The sequence below is a fragment of the Sphaerodactylus townsendi genome, linkage group LG06 (assembly GCF_021028975.2).
Source record: "Sphaerodactylus townsendi isolate TG3544 linkage group LG06, MPM_Stown_v2.3, whole genome shotgun sequence".
Taxonomy (NCBI): domain Eukaryota; kingdom Metazoa; phylum Chordata; class Lepidosauria; order Squamata; family Sphaerodactylidae; genus Sphaerodactylus; species Sphaerodactylus townsendi.
The window spans coordinates 108,300,732-108,328,701 of record NC_059430.1 but is presented as its reverse complement, the minus strand read 5'-3'; the positions used below and the strand labels follow the sequence as shown (position 1 = coordinate 108,328,701).

At 44.9% G+C, this 27,970-nt stretch overlaps 2 protein-coding genes across 3 annotated transcripts; both read right to left on the bottom strand.

Moving 5' to 3' along the window:
- Positions 1 to 4,432: 4,432 nt before the first annotated feature.
- GPN2 (GPN-loop GTPase 2) lies at positions 4,433 to 14,395 on the bottom strand. Of its 2 annotated transcripts, XM_048500121.1 has the most exons (7): positions 14,208 to 14,394; positions 13,727 to 13,802; positions 11,074 to 11,511; positions 8,711 to 8,867; positions 6,877 to 7,037; positions 6,587 to 6,717; positions 4,433 to 5,096 (listed from the first exon to the last, which is right to left on the bottom strand). In XM_048500121.1, the coding sequence occupies exons 2-7, from the start codon at positions 13,727 to 13,729 to the stop codon at positions 5,024 to 5,026; spliced, it is 963 nt and encodes a 320-aa protein (XP_048356078.1). In that variant the 5' UTR covers positions 13,730 to 13,802; positions 14,208 to 14,394; the 3' UTR covers positions 4,433 to 5,023. The 2 variants fall into 2 exon arrangements, with proteins under 2 accessions (XP_048356078.1, XP_048356079.1); XM_048500122.1 differs by lacking the exon at positions 13,727 to 13,802 and having other exon boundaries at positions 14,208 to 14,395.
- A 2,793-nt stretch (positions 14,396 to 17,188) lies between these two features.
- On the bottom strand, positions 17,189 to 26,414 carry GPATCH3 (G-patch domain containing 3). The gene is made up of 7 exons (XM_048500120.1): positions 26,058 to 26,414; positions 24,361 to 24,800; positions 23,083 to 23,260; positions 21,429 to 21,488; positions 20,531 to 20,649; positions 20,113 to 20,240; positions 17,189 to 17,542 (listed from the first exon to the last, which is right to left on the bottom strand). Exons 1-7 carry the CDS (start codon positions 26,389 to 26,391, stop codon positions 17,338 to 17,340), a joined length of 1,464 nt encoding a protein of 487 aa, XP_048356077.1. The 5' UTR covers positions 26,392 to 26,414; the 3' UTR covers positions 17,189 to 17,337.
- Positions 26,415 to 27,970: the final 1,556 nt, after the last annotated feature.

Sequence of the window (27,970 nt, the reverse complement as noted above, 5' to 3'; positions counted from 1 at the left end):
GTCTGACTCGATGCCCAATAAGGGGTCTTTTCCAGTATAATGGAGGGAGCAGGCCCGTATTAGCTGTTTATTATGTTTTAAAGAGAAAGGAATTGGCTGCGCTGCACCTTTCAGGCTGTTGTGGTGCCAGGCAGCTTGCCGCCTATTTAACGTGCGTTTTTCAGCCCAGGCTTTGGTGACTCAGAAACAGTTTCTCTAAACATTCCAGCGGTCTTTGGCAGCATTTTCTGCTTCCATTTCCCTCTTCTCAGTGGTCAGCAGACAGCAAAAGAAAACTGCACTTTTTGTAAATTCGTATTTTCACCGGGCCCCACCCTCTGACTCTCCACCCTCCCCTGAGCATATAGGTTTTGCCCCCAAATTGGGTGGGTGGGCCTTGGCACTACCACTGGGTGGGTCCTACTCCTTGCATGACTGCGCCTTCCCAGGGTTTGCAACCCAATCGCAGCTGGTAGAGAAGGCCTCTTCCTCTGACGCCGCCAGGTGAAATCGCCATTGATAGAAGCAGTTCATAATATGTAAATTATATGTAGCTAAAACATGCAAACCAGGCCTGGCCCAGTCTTACATCATGGGAAGCACAGGGTCTGTTCTGGTCCCTGGACTCTGTAAATGGACCTGTTAGGCTGAGAACAAAAATCTCATCAGAGCTACCAGGGAGTAGATTGGTAGGGACTTGCCCAGTTTTGCAAGACACAGCGGGCTGGAAGGCTACAATCGCCATGGGGAGTGCAAGTCTAGCTGCAAAGCCGGTCTAACGGCTTCTCCAGGGATGTACTTGGAAGGCCTTGGGCTTGCCTCACACACACACAAAGCCGTTACTAAGCAGTTTATATAGGGTGGAGGAATGGGGCACTTCATCACACAGGCCAGCAAAGAACCGGCAACTTTGCTAACACAGCTGTTTGCACCAAGAGACCAGCTTGGCTGGGTCAGGTGGAGGAGGCGGAACGAAAGCTGGTGCAACCAAACTAGCAGAGTGATGCTGTGCCTGAGAAAATGTTTCCATGAAGTGGAGGAAGGTGGTGAGTGTACAGCTCAAGAGCGGGCTGAAGCCTTGGGAAGATTCCGGCCTCATAACCACCTAGTGTTCCACCATGGCCAAGTTACTTCAATTACCTCCAATGGAAACAGAGTTTAATTGGAAACAGAGCTGCCCAGTTACAAGGCTGGTAAAACCTCTTGCACTAACGCAGCAATTTGGTGCGGTCCTTAAGGATACAATAGCTTTCCTCCCCATACTTTGCAATATACTCATCCCAGTTATAAGGCTGAGGTCTTTCTTTCTCTTTGCACTTTTGGAACATCCAGTTAAGCCTCGTTGCCATTTATGTGCCCTCCAGAGAGAACTGCATGGATCGTATGAAGACATGCAGTGTGGAAGATTTAACTGAACAGCACTAAACTGCAGTGAGGCACATTGTATGGCTATGTCTTCAACTGCCAGCAGATGGAAGTATCACCCTAAAACGAAAGTTTCTTTGGCAAAGAAAAAAGCATGTTAAAGGAATGGCAATGCAAGGCGCCTTTAAAGGACTGGGGAAGACAGATGAGGAACAATAGCTGATATGACGTTTAGAATTACTCAGCTTCCAGATATCCAATTTTGCAAGCAAGTTTCAAGACCACACTTTTCCTTTTCCCCTTCTTTTTTTGCTTGCATGTTGTATGGAGGGCCGTTTCTTTTCTGTCATTTTTTATCCCAAACTGTCTTTCAAGTGGGCTCATGCGTCTCCCCTCCTATATTGTTACACCCGCCCTCTGAGGTAGAACTGGCCCAAGGGCACCCAACTAGCTGCCTTTGTATTAGGCGTGGGATTTTGAGGAAGTCCAGCCTGGCCCCCCTTGTTTCACGCTGCTTTCAGCCATGAACTCAGCAACAGGTCCAAAGAGCGAATGGAGCAAAGGAGCCCCGGCTGCCTAGCCCCACCTCATGTTTAAAGAGTGCAGAAACCACAGCAGCTTCTGAGGGATGCAGGTGTGAGAACAGCCTGCTCGCTTGCAGGTGAGGAGAGATGAAAGGCATGGATGAGGAAACCAAGATGATATTAAAGTCAACGAGCCGCACATGGAACGGTGCGCCAAGCTCATAAACTGCCAAGACAGCAGTCGTAGGAAGCTTGGAGCTGATCGCTGCCATTCCCACATGAGGCTCCTAAGCTCACGAAAAGCCTCTCTGGCCCCTGTGCGGTCAGGTTTCTGGCTCTATGGTACGGCTCAAGACCTCTGGTCAAACAAACGTGTAGTTAATAAAGGAAAGGTTTCTGGCTCCCATGACATCCTTCAGGGAGAAGGGTGGGGTAAACATGTATACAATTAATTTTAAATCCGATATGTAATTACGTTGTGATTTTAGTGATTTTAATGTAGTCTAGGTTTTAAATCTAATTTCACTTCTATATTATATATAATTGCATCCTTTCTCATGCAAGCCACCCTGAGCCTGGTTCATCAGGGAAGGGTGGGGTATAAATAAAATTTTCATGTATTCATTCATGCATTTCCCTATTCAGTGACGGACTCCAAATAGGTTGAGATGGATTGGATGCAACTTCTAGCTTGCCTTGTGGATTCTCTGGCTCCCACAGAGGGTTTCATTTCCAGACGGCTACTGAAAGTGCTGGGAGGCACATCCACGCCTGCTGTGGAAGTGCTTAAAGTAATGCTAGGCTGAACAGCCTTATTAATTAGCATGCTTGGGTCTCTCCCCTTTTATCCATACCACAAGCCAGCACAACAGATTAGGCTGAGGGTGTAGGATTTGGTCAAAGCTTACTAAAAGGCCTAGATCCCAAGTAGTGGTTCTGGGGTTGCACTTGAGAAGTGCACTTTTCCTGTCTCATTTCAGGGGTTCCCCTGCACTCCCTGAATAGCAGTTCAGGGGCATTTGGAACTGCCATGGGGTGGGCAGAGGTAGGAAAACCATACTCCACAAATGGAAGACCTGCCACTTGTGGGTATATGGAGTTGGGCTCAAACACAAGCTTGGTAGTGATTTGAACCTGGGGTTCCCAGCATCCTAACCTTTATACCAAACTAATCGCATTAATATCTGCAAGCTGGCAAACAATGCATACCAAAACAACATTTCAGCAGCCTATGAAACAGCAACCAGCAGATTTTGATCTCTATGGTCCTTTTTCCTTCTATTTCTGGTGTGAAAATCTCTAAAAGTGTCAGTTCAAGCAGGCTGTTGTGTTAGGAAATGCTTTAAATCGATCTCATCAGCATCTGGATTATTCTTTTTCAAGCAACATGCAGGATATTCTGTAAGAGTGGGTTTTTCTTTTTCTTTTTAATGGCAACCACGAATCAATGCCCCCTCCCAAATGCAGAGGGGCCCTAGCAGCCTTTGTCCACAAGCAGCTTCGTGTGATCTTCGCCTGTACTTCTTTCTTGCGCCAACAGCAGTCCTACGAGGCATCCAAAGGAATCCTGAGCAGAAAAGGTACAGCAGGGCAGCCCTTCAAGGAGAGAGTGGTGTCCCACTGCCACGTCTCTGAGTCAGACGCTCCTGGCAGCGAAGCTTGGAAAAAATGATCCCAGCTGCTCCCCATCACCCCCCTTGCCTTTTTGGGGAATTGTCCTGTATGCCTGCAGCATCAAAGATTCCTCTGCGCCCCACCCAACCAAAGTAACAGGAAAGTAGTGCAAATTGTATCCACAATTAAGAACATTTAGGTGGGGCACCAAGCTTTTCCTGCCAGCAAAAGTCAATGAAAGGCTGAATTAGCAACTCCAAGCAGCTGAAGTAATTCTGCTTCTTTATTAACTGAGCACTCTGTACGCTCTCAGAGGGGCTGTCACCCAAAAGGCACAACAGGAAGGGTTTTCGGCCTCCCCTGTCCCCCCAGATTTCTGAACAAGGGTAGAAGCATCGCATGATTCTCCTCCCTCTCTAGCAAGATGATGCAGTTGGCAGTTGCACCTCACAACAGGCCTACAAAGTAGCATCTGCATGCCACCATAAGCGCATCCCTCCAATGAGAGACTGCTAGTCATGTCACATCAGGGCAACATGCATCTCCGGCCAGCCACATACAGATACAGGCTGAAGAGCCCCTGACATGTCAATTGCAGGAACCCGAAAAGCTGAATGCTTATGTTCAGTTGCTGCAAGGAAAGTTGGCTGCCTCTACCATGAGCCGCCTTCCATTGTCAGTTTTTCAATGTTTTGTGCAAGAAATAACAGAGCAGGGGAAGAAGAGGGGAGATCAGAAAAGGAAAAAAGGAAGCTGACTATAGAGAATCCCACTCTACAAAAAGGCCAATGTTTAGCATCAGGGGTCTGGAACTTTAATAGCCGCACAGAACGTGGTAACACCCCAGCACTACAAGTGCAAGAAAAATGTGCACCAGAAATTCTCTTCTCTTAAAAAGCACGGTGGCAGCCCCAATATTACAAGACTGGCCATGTAGGTAGACACACTAGTTAGGAGCAGAGAGCATGGAAATTCCTTTATTTAGTAGTCAACACAGCTTTTTCATACAAATAAAAAGGCACAGACAATGCTGTGTAGAGTTGGGGGTGGAATTTGCTCTCCTCTGTGCTGTCAAGTGCTTCACAAGGCCTAAAGAAGATGGGGCATTTTTGGCAGCGAGAGAGGAGTGGCTGACTCTTTCAGATCTCCACACTACTCAACCGCAGAGATATCACTTGGGTTGCCTCTGATAAAAAATCCCAGTTCCTTTCGTCTTACTGGGAGATCTGATCAGGGCTACATCCCACTCTGGCTGACCTCTGGGCCTCACAAACACTCACCATACTGTCTCCCGTTCTTTGGTCAGCTACTAGCATCGTCCTGAGAGGATGCTCTTGTTTGCAAAGACTCCTGATTGCACTTGAAACATCTAAAAGTTGTGGCTCTTGTCAGGAAGGAGCCTAAAAGGCCGACGTGTTGGTGACAGGTAGACTTCTGCCCACTGAGGACAAGGCTGCAATTACTCCCGCTCTTGCAAAGTACGATATCACCTGGCTGAGTTATCCTTCCTTGGTGGCCTACTACCAGCTGTAAGTATGTTGCTAAGTATCCATGTCTTCCTGCTTTACAGTGCTCTCCTGTGGTTCAATATACTTCTCCTGGACTGCCAGAGTGCTGGTTATTTGGGAATTAAGGAAAATGCAGCAAGCACAGCTGATATGCAACAACACCACAAGCCTTTATTGGCATATAAAACAGGACAGAATTTAAAAACAAAACAAGGTTAAGAAATGCAGTTAAAACTACTAATTTGCAGTATAAAATTCGCAACAGTTTCACAAAAGAGCACATCAGAGCTGTTCAGGAGATTGGGTATCTTATAACACTCATGCCACTGAGAACATTGCAAGATATGCATTAAAAAAGCACTCTGCACTAGAGAGGTAATGGATTCAGTATTCTTTCTTGCATTGCTATTCAAGAGTACAATATTATCACCATTGATAGAGTACAATATTAACAGCACCAGTAAGATTCTCGGCTTTTCCTTGGACTCTTACAAGTCAAGGTGAGACTCAAATCCTCCATACAATAAAACAAAGAATACTAGACATCGAAAACAAACCTTGTCATCTCACACCAACAGACCCTGTTCACCATGGACCTATGCAGTGGTGGCGAACCTTTGGCACTCCAGATGTTATGGACTACAATTCCCATCAGCCCCTGCCAGCATGGCCAATTGGCCAAAGGTTCGCCACCACGGACCTATGGGATCCCACAGTCATTTCACAGATCTTTACCAGACTATTTCCTCAACCTCACATCCCCAACCTTAAGACGTGTTTTCATGCAGGCCCGTTTTAATACTCTCCACACAGTGATAACTCTGGGAAGATATCTCCGCATTCCGTCAAATGAAAGGACTTGCTCCTGCTACTCAACTCTGACTGAAACGACGGAACACATTTTGCTGCATTGTGCCCACCACACTGATTTACGTAAACAAGTCATCGAGCCCCATATTAATTTAAATTTTGCTCTCTCCAATAAGATCCAGTTACTCCTCAATGATCGCTGTTCTAAAAGGACTGAAGTTGTGGCGAAGCCTTTAGTTCTGACATTCTCAAAACTCCAGTCATTTCGATCTTGATTTTATTTTGGCTACCCCTATTTTATAATTTTAACCTATGCCTAATAAAGGTGATTAAACTGAATTGAAACCCAGCACAATCTCATTAGAGAAGCCAGGGATCGAACCTGGAACTTCTGCATGTGAAACAGGTGTTCCACACCTGGGCTTATGCCCTTGCCCAGCCTCTGCCACTTCCAGTATAAATGGTTCCTCAAAACAGCAGTGCAGTTTTGTCCGAGGAGGTTTCTCCAACCCTCTGTGCCTGTTAATTCCCTAGACACATTAAAACAGTGGTTCTCAACCTTCCTAATGCCGCGACCCTTTAATACAGTTCCTCACGTTGTGGTGACCCCCAACCCTAGCATTTATCCATTTTACAGATGGAGAACACTGATGCAGAGAGTCTTAGGCGACCCCTGTGAAAGGGTCGTTTGACCCCCAAAGGGGTCCCGACCCCCAGGTTGAGAACCACTGCATTAAAACAATCCAGCTTCTGAGCAATGGGAGGAAAGGACAATGAGAAGGATACGAAGTAAAGTGGAACTCGGCTCCCACTGCTGCAGACATCAGAGCTTGGAGGCTTCTTTGCTCCGAGTTGCCGAAAGAGTAACCATTGGCTTTGTCTACCACCTGCATCACACGCTGCATGCTCTCCTTGTCCTGGGCAGAGAGACACACACACAAAGCTGTGTAATTGCGCCAATGTGCCATCCAGCTGCTCATCGGTGTGGGCAGTGAATTGGCTACTTGTCAACAAACAAAACCCTCAGCGGCTTCTGAAGTAGGACAGAAGTGTGTTCCCAAAATGGACTTGGTTACCTGCACATTAAGGGGAACAAAGGAGACCAAGCTGTAATCTTCAACCACTTCCACAAGCTTTTGGTTCAGTCGATGGTAGTTCTTGAAGAATGGATCCGAAGCCAGGTGGTCCAACAGATAGGAAAGATCCAGAACCTCTGTGTAATAATCTAGATTGAAGGCTGCACAGCAGGTGGATGGAAAAAAGAAATATCTTTAGGGTTTATTTGTTATTTACTTTTGTTAAACTTACAGGATTAAATCTGCATTCTTTCTTAGATGTTTGAGGGCAAAGGTTGCAGATTTCATCTATATTTAAGTGACCCAGTTAACTTAAACATCATCTTATTTGCTGTTTGTCTTATACCTCCAAATTTAACATGCAATCTGCTCAGGCTTGAAAAATAACTGTATTGTTATCTTTGTGTGTATATATATGTTCTGAGGCCACATAGAAGGTCTTTGATCACAGTGGTTTATTGCTACCCAAAAGTATTGTTTAAAATGTATGTGTGTGTGAAAGATACATAAATAAGCCAATCGATCAACATATTTGTTTGTTGTTCTGGACAGACAGAGGATACTGTACATCATGTATTATATTGTTCTCTATACCTCCATATCAGAAATAAATATCTTACAAACATATTAGAGAAATTGAAAGATAGTGAGGAAAATATATTATGTTATCTTATGGCTGATATTTTCACAGAAATCACCAGGAAGTGGCCTCTTTTATGTTCTTATCGATTAAGTTCAGAAGGAAGGAGAGCAATTGTGTTAGTGTATAGACATAATCATAAGATGCTGTTCGAATGTTGTTATGATTTTAATTTTGTCCTGTGCTATATAGCTACTGGTTTTAATCTTTTATGTAAGTCATGTGTGTAATTGCTGATGCTGTTTGTATGGCCTATGGCTAACAAATAAAATGACATGTTCAAGTTGTTTTAATATGAGGCTTTGGTTTTTAACCTTTTTATTAATTTGTGCACATAATAATGAAACCACTATTTTATGGATTATGCTAGCTCAACCTTTTGGTTCCCAGCATGAGAAACACTCTGCTGGCTCTCATTTTTCACTTGGTATAAGGCATTAAAAAGGCTGGGGGTGAAGGAATAGTCAATTCTATGACATGAGCAAGCAGTCTCCCATCAAAATGACAAACAGGAGGCTTGTGGCATCTTAAAGACTAACACTTTTTTCTTCCTGCATAAGCTTTCATGAATCACAGCCCACTTACACAGATGCCTGAAGGTAGATCCTTAATTGACAAAGACACATGGGGCAGAGAAAAAAAGGCTATAAACAGTAGGGTCAAAAAAGGGACACCTAATGTGAGAAAGCCAGGGCTAGACATGATTCTGTAAAATGTCAACTGTAATTATGACGAATGCATAGACCATTCACAAACGGCAGTAGCTGGGGTTAATGATGGCTCCCTAGTTCTGCGGAGCTGAGATCATCCTCTTTCAATTTGGCTCAGGAATTCATGACTTTTGCACAATTTGGCCTCCTTTAAAGATTCTCAAGACATTTCCGAAACATGACTAACGGGCCAGCTATCCAGGGCTGTCTTCTGTGACTGGCAGCCACTCTGTCCATCCCAGGCTGAGTCTGGCCAAGCACCTGCGATTGCAAGAGCCTTTAAACGGGGGTGTCAAGGCCTGAACTTGCAACTGTATGAATCCAAAAGGTATGCCTCACTCCTGAGCTATGACCTTCTGCAGGCCGGAGAACTAGATTAGCCAGACATTATGAACAAAATCTGCCCTCTCAAAGCCACTTTAGTTAAGAAGATACATCCACCTGCTGTGGAGCCATTCAACCATCTCCCACCATCAACTCTCACCCAGTTTTCCATACTGTTCAATCAGGTCCATTTTGGAGAGGACATTCACATGGGGCAGTGCCACGTGTAGCATGGTGGAGAGGGAAGTGCAGAGAACAGAGATGAACTTGGCAGGGTCTGTGCAGTAATGAGAATCCACCAAGTGAACGGCAGCCAGCTGAAATGATTAAAAACAAACAAGAAATAGGGCAGGGAGGGGGAAAAAAGAGAGAATTAAAGCTTTCCAGTTTGGCGCTGTCTATCTGGTTACCCCAGAACAGGGATCTGCAACCTGCGGCTCTCCAGATGTTTATGGACTACAATTCCCATCAGCCTTTGCCAGCATGGCCAATTGTCCATGCTGGCAGGGGCTGATGGGATTTGTAGTCTGAACATCTGGAGAGCCGCAGGTTGCAGACCCCTGCCCCAGAACAACAAGGGAGGCACATACACACACAATTATAAACAACTGCCTTTACTAAACCTCTAGCTAGGATGCTTTCAAGCAAACCAAAATATATCAGGATGGTATAGCGTCAAATAACTTAGTGCAACTTTGTCTCATTCTGCCTACTGCAGATTGAGGTGTTCAGAGTAGTGGTCTCCTGTTTTTCACTCCTCCTCAGCATAAATAAACAAATAAATAAGTACCCACAGCCTCTCTGACAGTGGCTGGCTGATCCACATGGTTCTTTCCAATTGCTTCCAGCTAGGTATATTGCCTGTCTCAGCCAACTACAGGTTGGAATTTCAAACAGTTCCAATGAGGAGAAAAAAATGGGAAGTGTCTAAAGAAACCAGGATGGATGTCTAAAGAACTCTCAAGTGAGCTAAGATATAAAAGGGACATGTACAAGACATGGGAAAGGGCGGAAATTACTAAAGAGGAATTCAAACAAATAGCCCAGACATGTAGGGAGAAAGTCAGAAAAACTACAGCTCACAATGAACTCAGACTTGCGAGAGAAGTTAAAAACAATAAAAGGGGATTTTTTGGTTATGTCCATAGCAAAGGAAGAAAAAGAATCTGTGCTTATTTATTACACACTGGAGCAAAAGAGAACTCATACTTGAAGGTAAGCAAGGCCTTCCTCTGCCCCAGGGTGTGCCCTGCCAATCCTAGCCAAAGAAAGCCAGGTGGGAGAAGCTAGGACATTTAACATCTGGGGCTGTCATTGCAATTTTAAAGGCGGGCAAGATGCCAGCAGATCTCAAGATCACAGATTTAAATAATTCAAATCAAATCTGGATGCCTGTTTCCCACATCTGTTTTCCTACTTTCCCATTTGTGTGAAAGTTGATTATGCAGTTGCTATGCTGACACACCAGGACATTACAAATACACAAACAGAGCTTTTCTGGATCAGACCAGTGGTCCATTTAGTCCAACAGTCTCTCTCACCCAGTGGCCAACCAGTTGTCATGGAGGCTCACAAAATAGGGCACAGAGGCTGAACCCCCCCCCCCCCCACCCACACACAAATGTTGTCTCCCAGCCCTGGTGCCAAGAGGTTTAGTGCCACTGAATGTGTAGGTGCCCTTTACTCATCATGGCTAGTAGTTTTCTGGACCCCCTGTCTGCCGGCCTACTCTGGAGGCGACACTGAACTAGATAGAAGCGTTCTGATGAACTTATAAGCTCATCTTTTGATACAACTCTCCAGCAGTTGATGGCCTGTTTGCAGCGCCTGGTCCCGCCTGAGTGATTTTGGCTCATTCTTAGCAGAAAGGTTCCGTGTTGTTCCTCAGCACCTTTCTGTCTTGATATATATAAATGCCTTGGGTTTCCATGGTTTTCCCCTCTACCCATTCAAACCTGTGGAGAGTGTGATGGGCCAAAAGTCTCCCACTAAGCTCTTTGGAGAAGCAGAGATGTGAACACTAGTCTGATACTAACAAATCACGCTGGTTTTGATCTTATATGCCAAATATTCATCCAGTATTTAAATTATCAGATGATACTGGATACAGTCAAGTCAACTGAGGTTGAATCTGGACAGGTTCAGAAGATTCACAAAGCAAGCTTATCCTCAGAGAGGAAAGATGGAAGACAGAAAACCAAAGGCTCACACATAAATGTTCACAGCACAGTACTATTTGCAAATGCTGTGGCACAGAAGCATCTCGCCACGGCAATTGGTGGCAATTTTCACTAGCTAACACAAGCCTAAAAAACTAAGGATATACAATGGAATGGTTGATGTTCCCTGAACCACTTTATATACATGGCTTGCAGTTTGAAATGATACCATACTACAAATGGCATGGTGCACTGAAATCAATTGTAGCTTGTGGCTAGACCTCCAGAAATGTTAGCTTCCTTCTCCCTCTACCCTGAAAAGCGTTAACAGCTCAATTTATTTTAATCTCACCCCCAAACATACCCTGAAGTTCCACTTGTCAAGCTGGGCAAAGATGTTTCTCAGTGAGCTGTGGTGGGTGCAAAGTTCCACCTGCCCTGGGCAGTCAAACAGGAAGTAATGCCCCCTAAACTGAGACAGTTTTTCTTGCAGCCAGTCAAAATTAGCTTCAAGATACTCCATGCAATAGATTAAGCCACCATTGGGGCCCAGTTTCAAGTTCTCCATTACATCGGTCAAGGTGATCAGCTCAGATATATCCACAGCACACTTGTAGGGAATCCCTTCATTGGCTGGATCCAGATTCACCACAGCTACCTTGCGCCCAATCGCAGAAAGGAATTCCTGCATGCCAAGACAGTACGTTGTTTTCCCTGAGCCAGGAGGCCCAATCACTGCCTGCCCAAAGGCCACTAAAGACTGCTTGCGGCTTTTTGACATGACAAGCGTTTCTTTCTCCTCCTATAAAAGGGCAACACAAAGGACAACATTTATTCATGAGGCTCATTTCACACACTGCTCAGAGACAAACACAGCTAGCTCAGAGATGCAAGGTGAATTTTTTTTCCATCTCTGAAGATTGTTTCATAAAATTAATGACAATGAATGGATGCCGCTGCCGAGACAGTATTAATCAAGTTTGGTAGCTTCCAAGTTCCAATTAGTTTTCTCCAGGTGATTATTCCTAGAAATTATGCGAGAGTACATGGATGCTTTATTGATTTATAAACCAGGGACTGGGAGGGAAGCGAAACCACAAAATTCATATCACAACCCCAGTTTTAAAAATCAAGTTATGATTTCACTGGATTGAATGTGCAGATGAAATCAAAACCAAAGCTCAAATTCCTATGTGTATGTTTCCTTTCATATGATGGAAATCTCCAATCTGATATGGAACAAGTAATGAATGTGCAGAGATATCCCAGAGACATCCTGAAAAAAATGTTAAAATGGATGAGTGGACAACCATGCCTACAGCATGTTGTGGGTGTGCTGAAATTAGTATGTCAATAGGTTTCAGGGCCTTCAGGGTTTTCCCCTAAAATTTAAATAATAAAACAGAAATACAGACTATGTTGTCTATTTTTTTACAGGTATGATTCCCATTTAAAACATCAAGCTTTGAATTTGTTTAAAACACTCCTTGTATTTTTGCCTATTTCAGTTTAAGTATTTGTTGCTATTAAGATATAACAGACATTAATGTTTTTAAATGTTGTTTACTAACTATAAGTTCAAATAAAAGTGCTGCAACAAATCGCACTCTTTTTAGAGCATTGGTAGTTTTTCCAGAAAATCCCAATTCATGTTTTTCCAGAAAATCCACATTGCTTCAGGTAACGCAGCCAGTTCTGATGGCCTAGACTAGAGTGCAGCTGCATTTACTCTATATATTAAGAAACCCGTTCAAAACCTAGTATACCTATACACAACACTTAATGTATAAAGTTGCCCACATTGATAAATAAGACGTATGTTAGAAATCAATACATATATGATGCCACAAGTTACAACACAGCTAAATAATCCAGTTGGTGTAGTGACTAAAAGCAACATGTGAAGAACCGGGTTTCATTGCCCACTCTTCCACACGAGCGGTGGACTCTTTATCTGGTGAGCTGGATTTGTTTCCCCTCTCCTACACATGAAGCCCGCTGGGTGACCATGGGACAGTCACAGTTCTCTCAGAATTCTCTCTGTTCCACCTACCTCACATGGTGTCTGCTGTGGAGAGAGGAAGAGAAGGAGTTGTGAGCTTCAGGAGTGTACCGCCCATGGAGATATGGGGTATCCCATGTCCCGGGTGCATGCCGTTTTGTCATGTGGGGGCGGGGGTGCTGGGCACAGGGACCCAGCCTCTCCTGTGGCACGACAACCCGACTGGCGCCTGGTGGCTCCCCCCGTGCTGGGGCGCTGCTCGCTGGCTGAGTTGGTTGTCCCTTGGGGGGGTAGGCTGTCTCCTGCCCCCCCAAGGGAGGCTGGGGAGCCCAGGACCGGCCTGCTGCTGTGGCGTCCGTCCAAACCACGTCTGAGCCACGCCCTCCCCTGGCCTCCCTGCTGGATCCCATAAATAGGGTGCGAGGAGCCAGGCCGGAGGGGAGGGGGGGGCAGGGAGCAGGGGGCAGGGAGCCAGTCATGTCCCCGGGTCCCATTTAGGCCCGGTATGTTATTAGTGAGCTGTTTTGAGACTCCTCACAGGAGAGAAAAGCAGGGTATAAATCCAAACTCTTCTTCTGTTCCTCCCTGCTTGTTAACTGAGATATTAACATTGCAGCCCTAAGCCAACTTCAATGGACTTAAAATGATTCTGCTTAGCACGGCAATGGCCCTGAAACTCCATTTGAAGCAGCACTGCAGCAGTCACCAATTTTTTGGGTAGTGGGATTTGCTCATAAACGTACACAGCTTTTTAAAAAGCCACCTGCTCCATACTACTTCATACTTCTCCAACTTAAAACACGAGCTTCATTGACTTTTATACCACCTCCGGGGGTGGGCGGTATAAAAGTCAAACAAATAATAATAATAATAATAATAATAATAATAATAATAATAATAATAATAATAATTTTATAGCTAAGTAGAACACATTTATATTATAAATTCATTTGTTCAGATTTTCCAACAACTTTCATCCTTGAAAACAGGCTACAATACCATGGTTGTTTCTCACCATTACGTAGCAGTCAAAGCCCAAATGTTTCACAGTTCACCCATTTTCGCGTCCTCCTTTCTTGGCTCCTGACCACCTGAGAACAATATTTGGAGGTTATCAAAGTAGCAGAATATATATTTAACAAACAATAACATAACTATAATCTCTATTGCTGTGATGCTTGATTATGGCAGAGAGATTTCCAATTTCTTCGGAATTTCCTTGTGCAATTTCTGACGCTCAAGGATTTTTGGGAAAGGAAGAAGGAAACAAACAGAGCATCTCCTGCAGGTGCTGCTTGTGGGAACTCCCCGGGCCTTTGCAGTTGTGTGTAGGGACCCTATGCAAGGTACATCATAAACTCACCCCACACAGCTGAATGCACACAACCATGCTTAAGAGAAAGGCGTTATGTTGCCATTAAATGGACGGGGGAACAAATAAAAAACACACAAGGGCAGGGAGGCGACGAGCAGAAACCGGAGCAAATGCAACTCACCTCCCAAGCAGATGCAACACAGAAAAAGAGGACAAAAAAGTCTACATAGGCTGTGCTTCGGGGAAAATGGAAAAGCTACTACTGCTGGCATTGAGTCTGCATAGGTGCAGAGTGATATCGGTGTAGCCTTTGGGATGCCTGCGGCGAGACACAACGTGCAACCAGCATCCTCGTCCGTAAGGAAACGTGGGCCGAAGCTACAAGGATCCCAAGCGCTCTTCGACCCCGGGAATAACCTGCGCAGAGATCGCCCTCTACAGGACACAAGTGGAAGCGGTGGAGCTTATTTTGTTCTTGCTCGCCCCTTGGCGGCTGAGGGAGGACATTACTTACATATGCTAAAATGGATGGATCCCATTCAACACGTGCAAATCACACTTGCTAATTGTAACCATTACATTTGTGAACCAATGCAAATAATTCTTTCTCCCACCCTGGACATTCCACAGGGGTGTGTGTGTATGTGTGTGTATATATATAAATATATATATATATTACTATCATCAGATTCTCTAGATGCCAGCCACAGATGAAGGTGAAACGTCTGGAGAAAATGCTACTGGAACACAGCCATACAACTTGGAAAACCCACAACACACCAGACATTACAAGTATTGCCGAGTCCCATGTGGGAATTGTGGGAATAGGTGTGGGAATTGTGCTGAATTTGATTAATAGGAGAAAAAACGAGTGGCTCCTAGGCTTGGCAGCTCCTGGTCTGGGAATTCCTGCAGCTTGGGGGAGGGATCTCAGCAAGGTATAATGCCATGAACTCCAACCACCAAAACAGCCAAGAGAGGCAGTGTGGCGTAGTGGTTAGAAGTGGTGGACTCTTATGTGGAAAAGCAGGTATGATTCCCCACTCCTCCACATGAGCCACAGACTCTTTATCTTGTGAACTGGATTTGTTTCCCTGCTCCTACATATGAAGCCTGCTGGGTGACCTTGGGCTAGTCACAGTTCTGTCTGAATACGCTCAGCCCCATGTAGGTTTGCTCTCCCACCTACCCCCAGCTTCTGTACATGGATTTAACCTTATTTAGAAACTGTGGAGAACCTTAACTTTGCTTAAAACCACATTTGCACTTCATAGGGTATTTATATGCCAGAATTCCTTCACTACACTTTCCTTTATAAGGAGTACATCAGAACAACCAATTCATTTCCATTCCTCACTGGACCATCCTGTCAGAGTTAATTCCGTTCAAAGGACAATCTGGTTGGGCCAAGTCTTCTATTTGTTGTGGAAGTTCAGAGCCATTACCAGATGCTAGATGGAGGTGGGACTATTATTTTGCAAATCTCCAATTGGTAACAGTAACCGCTTGTAGTCGTACCCACGAGGTCCCAGGGAAGAGATGACACGCGGAGATTTCATCTGGTGGAGAGAGCCAGCAAGCAGGAAGTGCGGGATCCTGTGATCCTGGCAACTCTGCCATGCGCTCGCCCCTCACACCTTTTATTAGGGTTTCAATGGGGGCGTGTAAAAGGGGTCGGACAGGCGGGAGAACGGGAGGTCGGGAGATCAGGAGAGCGGGAGATCATCATGTGATGCATGATCTCATCGGGCTGCTACGTGCGGGAGGAAGCATCCATGTCTGAGCCTAATCTTCACCTGAGGGCAGGAGCCTTTGTGTCCCTTTGTGTGGGACACCTGGTGACCGCGAGTCAGGCAGTTCACGACCCGTGACTCATGGGGGAGCGGGGGTTGGGGGAGCGTGTGCGCCCGGAAGGCCGTAGCCGGCACGCCTAGCGCTCCTTCTACGGTTCTGCCGGGTTCGCGGGCTCACCCCTACATCCTTTGATATCAAAGAATGGGCTTTGCCTAGGATTCAATAAATCAGCTCATCATTCTTAGAAAGGAGGCTGGATTAGATACATTAACTATACCTTTAGGCCCTTTCCCTTGTCTTCTATGGAAACTGGAGTCCACAGGAGGCTGTGTTGAAATTAAGGACTCTTTCAGCATCTTGTACATGCCCTGAGAAAGTAATTACAGCCTAGGTAATGTGTTCTTTGCTGACTTTGTTCCATTTATCACTTTTTATTTGAAAATCTTTGTGGTGTATGTTGTTTGTTTACCCTGTATTTTGAACCCAATTACCTATTTCCTTCTTTTCTCTTCTATAACTGATCTTTTTATAAATAATTTGTTTTGGCTCTGCGAAGTATAATGTCCTTCTCTAAGATATTTCTCTTAATCTCTTCAACTCATGCTAGATCAGTGGTTCTCAACCTTCCTAATGCCGTGACCGTTTCATACAGTTCCTCATGTTGTGGTGACCCCTAACACTAACATTTATCCATTTTACAGATGGAGAACACTGATACAGAGAGTCTTAGGCGACCCCTGTGAAAGGGGTCGTGATGCACAGGTTGAGAACCGCTGTGCTAGATCATGTGAGTTCTACATAGCTGGTTATAAGGTGTTCTGTAGAGTTTCTACCCTGTCACTTCATTATTTCTCTAGTACAGAACTAGAAGAATACCTTCTCAGCAGGTTAGTCTAGATGTTGTTAAGAGGTCCCTGAATGGTGGCGGCTGATTGCCAGAGTGTTTTCTAGGAAACCTTTGGTCTAAAGGGGTTTCCAAGGAACAAAGACACTGTTACCCCCACTCCTTCCATAACACCTTCCATTTATACATATTGCCCCACCTCATATTTCTTGCTGAGAACAAGAGCGCCTTTGCAAGTAGCAAGGATTACAGAGGATATTCCTTTGCCAAAGCTAAGTTTAGAGTTAATGCTGAACTGCTTCATTCAGTACAAAACAATCCTGAAACTGAAGGGGCTCCTGTTAGAATTCTTTAAGAATGATGTTGTGATTGAAGATATACAACCCATTACATCTTCAGTGATTGCCGCACAAATATGCCTAACGAGACTCTGGAACTGACGAATCCAAGAATATGGAACCTACCACTCTTCTCAAAAAGAACTTATAAGAAAAGAGGGAAAGAAGGATCCTGTGAAACAGATGCGTTAAAAATTGGATTGTTTTTAATAAACAATGGCCCAGTAATTCCCAGGGTTTGACAGGACCATATCTGCTGTTTTCTTTTAAAAAAACTTAATTAAAAAGAGAAAGACCCCAAATCCCCAGTCCTTGTTGGAAGGCTGCTGTGCTTCTCATGAGGAACTGGAGCTGTGATGCACACTGTGGATGAATGCCACCTCTTGCCGATACTTCATGCTTGTTGGCTGTGAGCGCCGAAGCAACTGCTCTCCTGTGTCCACAGGATGGGGGTCATCATAAATGGTGGATATGAGAACTTGGTGGTCCCTGCAAAGTCTCTTGGGCTTGATGAAAGTCTGGAGTTTCTCGCCGTGGTACCTAAGGAAAAGTGAAGGAAGGAGAACAAAGTCTTCAAACTAATCCTAACCCTTCTCAGCCCTGGCCCCAGCCTGGTGGAACTCCCTCCCAGCTGTCACCAGGGCCCTATGGGACTTTAACTAGTTCTGCAGGGCCTGTAAGACAGAGGTGTTCTGCCAGGTCTTTGACTGAGGCAGCCATGAGTCCGTTCCATCTTATTGGCCACCGAGTGGACCCCTCCCCTGCATCCATTTGCTAGTAATTAAGGATTAGTTATGTAAATGGGACAGGGATTAAACGTTTTTTAGGCTATGTGGGGGTCACCTGGAAACTCATTATTCATCACTGATATGGTTAATAGTGTTTTAAAGTTTAGTTATGCTAATTATTTTTGATAAGTGTTATTAAATTATGGCTGTCAGCTGCCCTGAGCCCTGCCGAGGGTGGGATATTAAATTTAATAAAATAAAATAAACAAACACAGAGTGGCATCACTTCGAGACTGTTTGTCCATTGCCATTTCACTCACTAATCAAATTTGACAGGAAAAGAGAGATGTCATACATTCCTGACTCAGAAACCGGTTTTGCATATTTAATCCTTGGGGCTCCACAAATAAATATCACAGTACTAGAGCTCTGTGGATGAATGGCCTAAGCAAGGGTTGCTTGGGGCGCAGCTGAATTAGGGGAAGCTTCTAAACCCCAGATGGCTTCCTGTCTCTTCTCTGATGTTCAATGTGGCTCTTTTAAATATCCATGTGCCAGTATCTTCCACTCCACCCCCTTGCCCACCCATCACACTGGTTAGGAAGACTCCAAATTTTGCAAAGGTTCAGCTGTAGGTGAAACCAGCCAACAATTGTATTTGCGTGTTGATTCACCTAGTTGATGCTGAACATTACATTGAAGGCTTCAGTGAAGGATGGTGAGGTTCTGAGTAAGTCAATCTGGGTCACATACGTATAGGCCCCTTCCGCACACGCAGAATAATATGTTTTCAAACCACTTTCACAACTGTTTGCAAGTGGATTTTGCTATTCCACACAGCTTCAAAGAGCACTGAAAGCAGTTTGAAAGTGCATTATTCTGCATGTGCGGAAGGAGCCTTAGTCAACTGGCAACCATTAACACCTTCCAACGCATGGCTTATGCCACTGCTGACATATGGAACCACAAACCAATACAATGCACATGGTTGGACTCCTACTTGTGAAAAAATAACAGCTAAATTTTGCAGCACTCTCCTGACATTTTCCTTAGTTAGGGAGATTTAAACATTTCTGTTTCAAGAGGGTAGCTTGGTTGGTCTGCAGTACATTTAAGTCCAGCAGCACTTTAGACACCAACAAGATTTTCTGAGTATAAGTTTTCTAGGGTCAGAGCTCCCTCTGTCAGATGTCAGTCTGTGGTAAAGGGAACTCTGGCACTCGAAAGCTCAAAACTCTTTGTGTCTAAAGTGCTACTGAACTCAGAAACATTTAACATAGTTATCTAGCTCTGACACATTTTATACCCCGCTTTTCTCCCCAATGGAAGGCCCAAAGCATCTTTCATCAGCACTGTCTTCAATTTTATCCCCACAACTACCCCCTGTCAGGTAAGGCAGGCTAAGAGAGTTATAAGCATAAGCATAAGCATAAGCATTTTATTGTCATTGTGCACGCACAACGAAATTTACAGCAGCATTCCTCGATGCACACAATTTCAGACTCATACAATTTCAGACTCATGCAATTTCAGACTCATACATCATCATCCTCCACCCATCCCTACATAGCCCCAAATACATCAATATGAAGCAGCGGAGTTTAGCATAGCCACAGCTCTAGAGTAGAAGCTGTCTCTAAGCCTCTTGTCCTAGTTCTGAGGGCCCTGTATCGTCTGCCAGATGGTAGCAGTTTAAAAAGAGAGTGTGCTGGATGAGACGGGTCCCTTAGAATATTTTGGGCTTTATTTAGACTTCGGGCATTATAGATTTCTTCCAAGGAGGGGAGAGGGCAGCCGATAATGCTTTGTGCAGTATTGATCACCCTTTGGAGCGCCTTCCTATTCGCCACTGTGCAACTGGAGAACCATAAACAGATGCAGTAGGTTGCGGGACATCTCTATAGCACGTAAAAGGGACCAGAAGTTTTCCATCTAGTTGTTGCTTCCTTTGGGTCTCAGAAAGTACAGTCTTTGCTGGGCTTTCTTAACCAACCGCTTGGTAGTTCTGTACTCCCCAGGTCAAATCCTCTTTAAATCTGCACCCAGGAATGCTTAAAGATTTCTACAGCCAACTACCAGCTCCCACTTGATCTCCATTTATAGTCAAGGGCTGAATTTTATGCAGCGAGCTTCCTTGAGGGATCTGAATCCAGGTCTCGCAGACACTCTAGTCCAGGAATCTGCAACCTGTGGCTTTCCAGATGTTCATGGACTACAATTCCCATCATCCCCTGTCAGCATGGCCAATTGGCTGATGAGATTTGTAGTCCATGAATATCTGGAGAGACGCAGGTTGCAGACCCCTGCTCTAGCCACTACTGCATGCTGGTTCTCTATTTTCATGCTGTAGCTCACAGAGAGACAGGATCCAGCTATACTTACCCCAAGCCTCTCTTGCATTTGGGATTCTGGCCTTCATTGTCGAGTGCTTCAGCCATCCCTGAATTGCTGCTACCCAAGCCGAGGCCTTCAGTCCAGCCTTGCCGCTCTAGCACTTTCCTGCCAATACCCTGGGGGTGGAGCAGGGAGAGAAACCTCTCAATGTAAGCCAATTATCAACTGAACAGGAACCAAGTTCTTCACTAAGGATGGGAACAAGATTAAGGCTGTGATGGTAATTATTTGAGAACGAAATAGGACGCTGACCTCCTCTTTACATTACAAACACATATTCAAACCAGACCACCCGCATCCTTTTGACTGTGACTTTCTAACATTTTAAATTTTTAAAAAGTTCCTCCAAGACTGCTAGTTTTCTTTTGCTAGTGACATCAAAACACATCCAATCTCTTGTTCTTACCTTGGTATATTTTTCAAAGGTTCCAATTTGCTGTCCCAGAACGGAACCATCTTCCAAACCATCCCGGAGTCTCTGTTCAAACCGCATCTGAACCAAATCCCGAGCATCCTTGTCACCATCTAGAAAGAAAAGAAATTCTACATCACTTAATATCAGAAACCACAAGTGGCATGGAGATAGAAAGGGGAGGGCCGACAGCTGGCAAAAGGACATGTGCACTGAAAGTCCTTAATATTTGTCCATAAAAGATCTCCAACAACATCTGCTGAGCATAAGACAAAGTATCAAAAGGGAAGGTTATAGGGAATTGTTCCACCCTTAGCTTTTTGAATTGTGGGAAGTCAGAATGGAATTGCAAGACAGGGCATGCTGGAAGAATTAGTTCAGCATTTAAGAGATTTGATGGAAGGACTCTAGCAGAGCCCCCTCAGTGATCTCCATCCATGCAATATATATGGACAGAACTCTTTAAGAGGACACTTTTGTCAGCTGGCTGTTTTTAATGTCATTTCACAGATGTTTTATTACTTGTTGTTCCCATATTATTATATACTAGTTCCATAGTTAATTAATGGTTTTAAATATCTTTTTAATCCACCTGGATCCTGTTTAGAGAAAAGTGAACTACAGAAGTCATAAATAAATGCATACCAAACGTTTGAGAAACTAGTCATTAAAAAAAGCAGGGTGATTAAAAATCCCATACTAATACATATGACAGCTTGAATGGTGCCTGGAAGGCCGCTGGAAGCCAGTGAAGATGGTAGAACAGCAGTTCAAGATGTTTAGAGCTGCAACCTTGCCAGGAGGGCAAATGAAGCTGTTGGCTGAAGCTTCTCCATCAGATGACCGCTGGTCTACCCTCTCTTCTGTGGCAGTAAACTGACGGCTCGAGTACCTTTCTCATAGTAGACGCTCATGTCCACGTCCCAGTCGTCTGCAGTCTGCTCATCAAAATCTGCACAAAGAGAAGTGAAGGGTCAAGCATTTGCATGTTCCAGTTTGCATCAAGGTTGAGTCAAGTCCTCACCCACTCATGGCTGTGTGAATTCTGCACAAGCACTGACTACAGGAATCATCGTCCCCGCCCCAAAATGTTAATCTTATATATTTATTTAAAGTTTGATTTACAAACTGTCCTTCCCCGATGAGCTCAGGACAGCTTACAACAATATCAACAATAAAACCAATGCAGTTTCCTATACAGTACAACCAATGGTGCCTTAACCAATTTCTAACTTAAGAGAGGGAAGAGGGGTAGAGAGGGAAGCCAGATCTGTTTGACCCTCAAGCATAGGCTGTTGCTGCCCTTAAGCATAGGCGTGGCAGAAGTCTTATGAACGGGAAGGTAGTCTTACACAGCTGTGGCCAATGCTAGGTAGTGAAGCATCAAACCAGTATGGTGCAGTTGTTCAAGTGTTGGGCTAGGATCTCAGAGACCCAAATCCCCACTCTTCCCATCAGTGGCCAAATGCCACAGGCTAGCCCATAAGAAGGGCCCACTGGCAATAGCCCTTATCTGGGTCTCCATTTGCTTGTAAAACCAGAGGTACCATTTGGATATGGTGACAACAACCAATGATGGATCTGGCCTCCATACATCTGCACAGCCAGTCTTTAAATAATCTCAGTCAGTAGCCCTCACTGCATTTTGTGGCAGTGACTTCCACAAGTCAATGGCCGGTTGTTTGAAGCAAAGCTTCTTTCAATCTACTGCCAATTGGTTTCACAGGGCTACCTCTTGCCCCCAAGTTGTAGTATTATAGGAGAGGGAGAAACAAATTCTCCCTGCCCATTTTCTCAGCACCGCACATAATCCCAAAGATCTCTATGGATCCTTATTTCTGTTCCTTTTGGTGACAGTCTTCATCACCATTGTTACGTAAATGTATATGCCCTCATCTATGCTGGGTACAAGAAGAAGTCCACCTATATAGGCAGTAGGCTAAGTAAAGGATAGGATGTTGCTTTACCTCTCTGAAGCTGCAAGTAGCTGCTTTAGATAACCTTTTGCAGGTTCTGAAGCAGAGGCAGACAGAAAGAGCCAGTGTATTGATCCAGTATGCTGAAACATGACCAGGAAACATGACCAGGAGGCCTCTGCTATGATTACTCACTTAGCCTAGCCACACACAGCTGCTGCCAGGATAAAACTGGGGGAGGGGTGCCATGCATGTTGCCCTGAGCTTCTTGGAAAACTGGGAGAAAAATCTTATATAAAACAAACAAGGGAAAGAGCTTCCCCTTATCAATGCCATCTTGTAAATCTTTATGGCATCTGGACAAAGAAATGACAGCAGGAAATCCACAGAAAGGACTGGCAGTAGCCAACAGAAGGAAAGGGGAGGAGTGTGCTGAAGAGAGGTCAAACAAACAAAAATATGGAAGAAAGGAAGCAGACAGATTCTAATGGCATAGATCTATTTTGGAATTTTTGTACATCATTAATAAGTCTGCCCTTCAAGCCACATGAAGTTCCCAGAGACAGGGCAAAAGTGAAACAGGATCTCCATGCAAGAATCTAAGTTAGAATGTCTCCCTCAACATCACACCTCCTTCCTCTTCTTCATGCCAGAATTGTGCATCTGTGTAGAAGACAAGCCCGGAGCCGCCCTTCTCCCACTTCAGTTCGATTTCCTCCTCGTACAGACGCTCCTTTGTGCGCTCCTGGCTGGTGACGTCTTCATGCAAAGCCTCGTGCCGTTCCCACTCTTCACATCTATCATTGTCCTGCAAGATTGGGAGGTCAGAAACAGATGAATGACAGAAAGGTTTGTTCTAATCACTCCCCCCGCCATTATTTAATTCCACTCTGACTGTTTTGATTCTGGAAAAACCACTGGAACAAGCTGACTGCTAAGACACAACCCCTCACCCAGAGGCGGAGCGAGGGGAAACTGCGCCTGGGGCACACGCTTGCCCTGCGCCCCTGCAGCGGCAGCGCCCACCCTGCATCGCCCCCTCCACGGCTCCTCCCAGGGCATTGCGCCTTCTGCCCTGTGGGCGCTATGCCACTGCCCTAATCCTAGCAAATTTCTGCACATGGGATGGTCAGGAGCAGATGTTGATTTTGTGAACTACTTCTTCCACAATCATCCTTTCAGAGTATACAAAGTATTTCCAATTGGATTTCCCTTATCATGCAACCAAAAATTGCTTTCAAACAGGATTAGAAAAATCCTGTGCTTTAAAAAAAAATTCTTCTGGTTCAGGCATTCTTGGACCCTTCCTAGGTGTTATAATCACACTCTTTTATCTTAACCTTCCTCACAGAGCTGTTGTGAGAAATAAAGGGGGAGAACCATGTAAACTCCTTGGATGGGGGTGAGGGGAAATAGGAAGATGTCCTCTTATTTACTTCATTTATATCCTATACTTTTACCCAAATGGGTTCCAAATAAACCCACACAATTCTCCATTCCTCCTGACAATATTCCTGTGAGGTAAGTTAGGCTGAGAGTACGTGACTGGCCCAAATTTACGCAGGAAGCTTCCATCATACAAGTGGGGGTCACTCAGATCCTAGTCCAACACTTTAATTGTGCTGGTTCTCTAATAGATGATAGATTGATGTGTGTCCTCAAGTCAGTAATCTGGCAGGCTGTGTGAAAAGCTGCTAGAGGCCTTCAGAAGCCATTTAGTCAGCTGGGATGGGAGAATGAAGCTGAGTGATTAAAGAAGACTTGTGGAAGTGGGGACCTGGCTCAGTAATAGACTACCTGATTGGACACAGAAAGTCCCAGGTTCACGTCTTAGCATTTCTAGTTGAAAGGACCAGGTGACAAGAAAGGCCTCTACCTGAACTGCTGCGAGGAAGAGAAACTACTTACTTCATCCGAATGACTGTTGTCTTCTCCTGGTTCCTTCTCCAGATCTTCCCAGTCTCTGTCTTCCCTGTCATCTTTTACAGTTGTGCTTCCTACTTGTAGCAGGGGGTCACCTTCTGTTATCTCCTCCCCAGTTGCTGTGTAAACCCGCTCCTCCTGGACAACAGTTTCAGTTTCCTCATACATAAATGGCACATTCCCATACCTGCGAGAGGATCCAGTCTTGGGGAACTGCAACTGCAGCTTCCTGATGGCACGAGTAGGCATGCGACAAGCTTTGATAAGTTCTAAAAAGACACCCACAGGGGTGCCCACATTCCCAAAGGGCATAAATGCAGGAGGGTTCAACTCAGGCAGCTGTTTTAAATCATCCTCAGTAAAATTTTCACTTGAGGCTTTCTTGTGGAGCTCCTTTTTGGTTTTATACGGGAATGAGCTGACATCTATAAAGAAATATACAACTGGATGACTAACAAGGTGACAAAATAAAAAAGGATCATTTTCCAAAATAACTTCCAAGCCTAGTTTAGTAATTTATCACATCACGGAAGTGCTTTCACACACTTCAAGTTCCTAGGTAGTTTTCACAATGTTACTAAATAGTGTTTTATATTTTATAAAGCGGATAAAAGGGATTGGAAGGACTATGTATATCCCATGGTAGCTTTCACAATGTCACTAAATAGTGTTTTATATTTTATAAAGTGGATAAAAGAGATTGGAAGGACTACGTGCATTCCATGGTTCTATGGAGATAGCATGTGATTCACCTTTTATTGTAATACCTTTCATTGTGGCCAACCCAACAAGACATAGCAAGTGTACAAACTTTTATGTTCCCCATAACTTTTCAGCAAACCAGATGCTACGAACGTAACAAAGAAAGGAAAATTAGCTTTGTTTCAGAACATCATGATATTTAGACCAAGATAAAATACAACTTCTGGTGGGCAAAAATTTACAACAGTTCTGTGTTATTACGTTAGTCTGAACAAAATATGTTAGGTGGATTGTGTTCTTTGCTTTTGGTTCCCCCCCCCCCCCCCCTTATGGACAACATGGCTGTAAGCAACCCAAGTATGATTAGTGCCTTACCCAATGGTTATCATAGCTGAGTGAAAATCTGAAATCAGGTCAATTGAAAGGCATTAAGAGGGTCTAGGAAAATTAACAGGCATACACCTCCCTTCTCAAAGAATTCATATAAATTATCAGATCTGCCACAGAAGACTAAAATAGGGATGATCGCCTCTGTCCAAGTATACACACACTTCAAACCTGAGTCAACCTACTCCCATGTAGAAGAAGCATGCCAGTAATTGTCTGTAACCACGCAGGGCATACTATTAAGACACATGATGAACTTGGCATCCATATAGCACTAAATAACATGCTATCATTAAACTACCGCAATCATTCCCATCTGGATTCCAACAAAATAATTCTGTAGTGTAAGAAAGCCAGCACTGTGCACGGAAGAGCATCACATCAGGAACTGGGAGACCCAGGCTCAAATTCTCACTATGCTTGCCATGCTGGTTACCTTGGTACAATAAGACCAACCGCCTTTAGAAGGTCGTCACTGTGAGACTTAGAACCGCCTTTAGAAGGTCGTCACTGAGAGAGAAGCAGGATACACTAATACAGGAAAACGAAACTCTCCCAGAGTGTCTCTTATTCCCCATCTGCCCTACCGATACCTTCGTCCAGGGAAACACGAACCCTCCGAATGAGGCAGCGGCCGGGCAGCGTCTCCCCCTGGGCGTCGATCCAGCGCTTCCCCGAATACATGCGGACAAAACGGCAGGCCCAACCGGGCTGCGTCGTCACTAGGCAGCAGCAAGTCGGCCCGGGGCTTAGCCCTTCTCCGCGCTCGGGCCGATGCCGGTAATGGAAGCGGAGGAAGGCGCCGGCCTCCACGGCCTGGCTGAAGTAAGCTCGGAGATCGGCGGAGCGAAGCCGGGCCGGAATGCGGCTCACCAGGCAATACCGGCCCGCGGTTTCGAGGGAGGCAGAAGAACTGGGCGCCGCCATCTTGCAACTCCTGGAAGACTGGTCACGTGAGTCCCTGAAAGTCGGAAGCGTGGGTGGGAGAGCGTTCTTAAAGCGTCACGCAGCCTTCTCTTACGCGTTCTAACCATAGAGAGGAAAGAAGCCGAGAGTGACCCAAGGGGGTCCAACAACGCCTTCTAGCCGTGGGAAAAAGAATATAAATAGCCGTATTGCCCCCCGGTGGAAGGGTGCCAACCTCCAGGTGGGGTCCGGATTCCCCCGTAATTACAATTTATCTTCAGACGATAGCGGTCAGTTTAAGAAATGGTAGCTTTGGAGGGCAGAATCTACGACATCCGCACCCCCGCTTAGCTCGCTCCTTTCCCCAGGTGCCGGTCCCCTGATAGCTATAGGAATTTTCCTACCTGGAGCTGACAACCTGAGGCCCACAGAAAATCCATAAAGAGAAACAAAATAGTGTAATAGTTTGTGCTGCCAAGTCCAGCACAATTGAGAATTCCGGGCGATCTGAGAGCAGTGCCTGGAAAGGGCTGAGTTTGAGGGAGTGGAGATATGAGCCTAACCTACAAAGGTACCATTTTCTCTAGGGGACTGTAGTTTGGAGAACCCGTTCAGTGCCTGGAGAATTCCAGATTCCACCTATTTTTGTGGAAAAAAACCCTATTTTTTGCCTAGGTGGAAAAGTTTTACACGATTTAGTTCCTATCCATAGTGACAGACAAAAGGTAGACTTAAGAGATTTGATTTCCTCCTATCTTTTTAAGTCTTGTAACTTCACGCCTGATGAAGAGTCCTGGTAGGTGTGAAAGTGTGCACAGGGGGGTTGTGCTAATTTGGTATTATTGCATGGACTTTGTACTTGTTTTTGTAAATGAAAATTGTTCACACTTCCAATCTAAAAGAGGCATGCCTGTGCTACACATCTAAATGAGCCCTTATGGGGCGGGCTGGGTTTAATTATGAAAATCAAATTTTAAAAAATATTGTAGGGATTTGTTTAAACCATAGAGATTCCAGAGATGAGAGATTCCAGAGATGAGAGCACTCATGGAAAACGTGGTTGATGATTGCAGATTTACCAGTAGTTTGTTCCATGGGCCCTTCTAGTTCCATTGTGGCTCATGCCTATTGCCACTTTCAGTTGGGATTCAGAAGGGGTGCAGTGTGTGATTGTGTCCCTTTTTAAGGCTCGGTTTGAGCACATGCTAGGGATTGGATAGGACAGTCAGTTAACTCCTTCTATTTTAGAATTGGCATTTAAATTTTATTGTTTAGCAGTTGCATGGCAGGCAGAAAGTGAATAGGTGCAGCATGCTTTAGGCTGGAGATATGCTGCAGTTGTTTAATTTCTGCATATAATTTGACAAAGGAGAACAAAGCATGTCATTGAATCTGGGAGTCTGTGAAGTGAAAACGACCTCCAAGCATGTACAGAGTGTCCTTAGTTTAAATGTTAAGTGACCTCCTTGAGCAGGATTTGGCTAAGTTCACAGGATCTTAAGGCTGATATCATCCACCAGGCCTATGGCAGAGGACAGCAAGCATTGATTCCACCCTTTCTGGCCTCCCTGCCTTGCTCTTCTCCTCTCTCCTTTCCCTT

Bases quoted from the DNA above. Each gene is read 5' to 3' on its own strand.
- GPN2 (XM_048500121.1), bottom strand. The intron at 7,038-8,710 runs GTGAGAGTTGAT...CCTGCTGTGCAG, and splicing joins TGAACAGTATGGAAAACTGG to CCTTCAATCTAGATTATTAC. The intron at 6,718-6,876 runs GTAACCAAGTCC...CTCTCTGCCCAG, and splicing joins TTGTTCCCCTTAATGTGCAG to GACAAGGAGAGCATGCAGCG.
- GPATCH3 (XM_048500120.1), bottom strand. From the start codon at position 26,391: ATGGCGGCGCCCAGTTCTTCTGCCTCCCTCGAAACCGCGGGCCGGTAT. The intron at 20,650-21,428 runs GTACTCGAGCCG...TTTTCTTTCTAG, and splicing joins GAGCGTCTACTATGAGAAAG to ATGGTGACAAGGATGCTCGG. The intron at 20,241-20,530 runs GTAAGAACAAGA...CTCCACCCCCAG, and splicing joins CCTTTGAAAAATATACCAAG to GGTATTGGCAGGAAAGTGCT.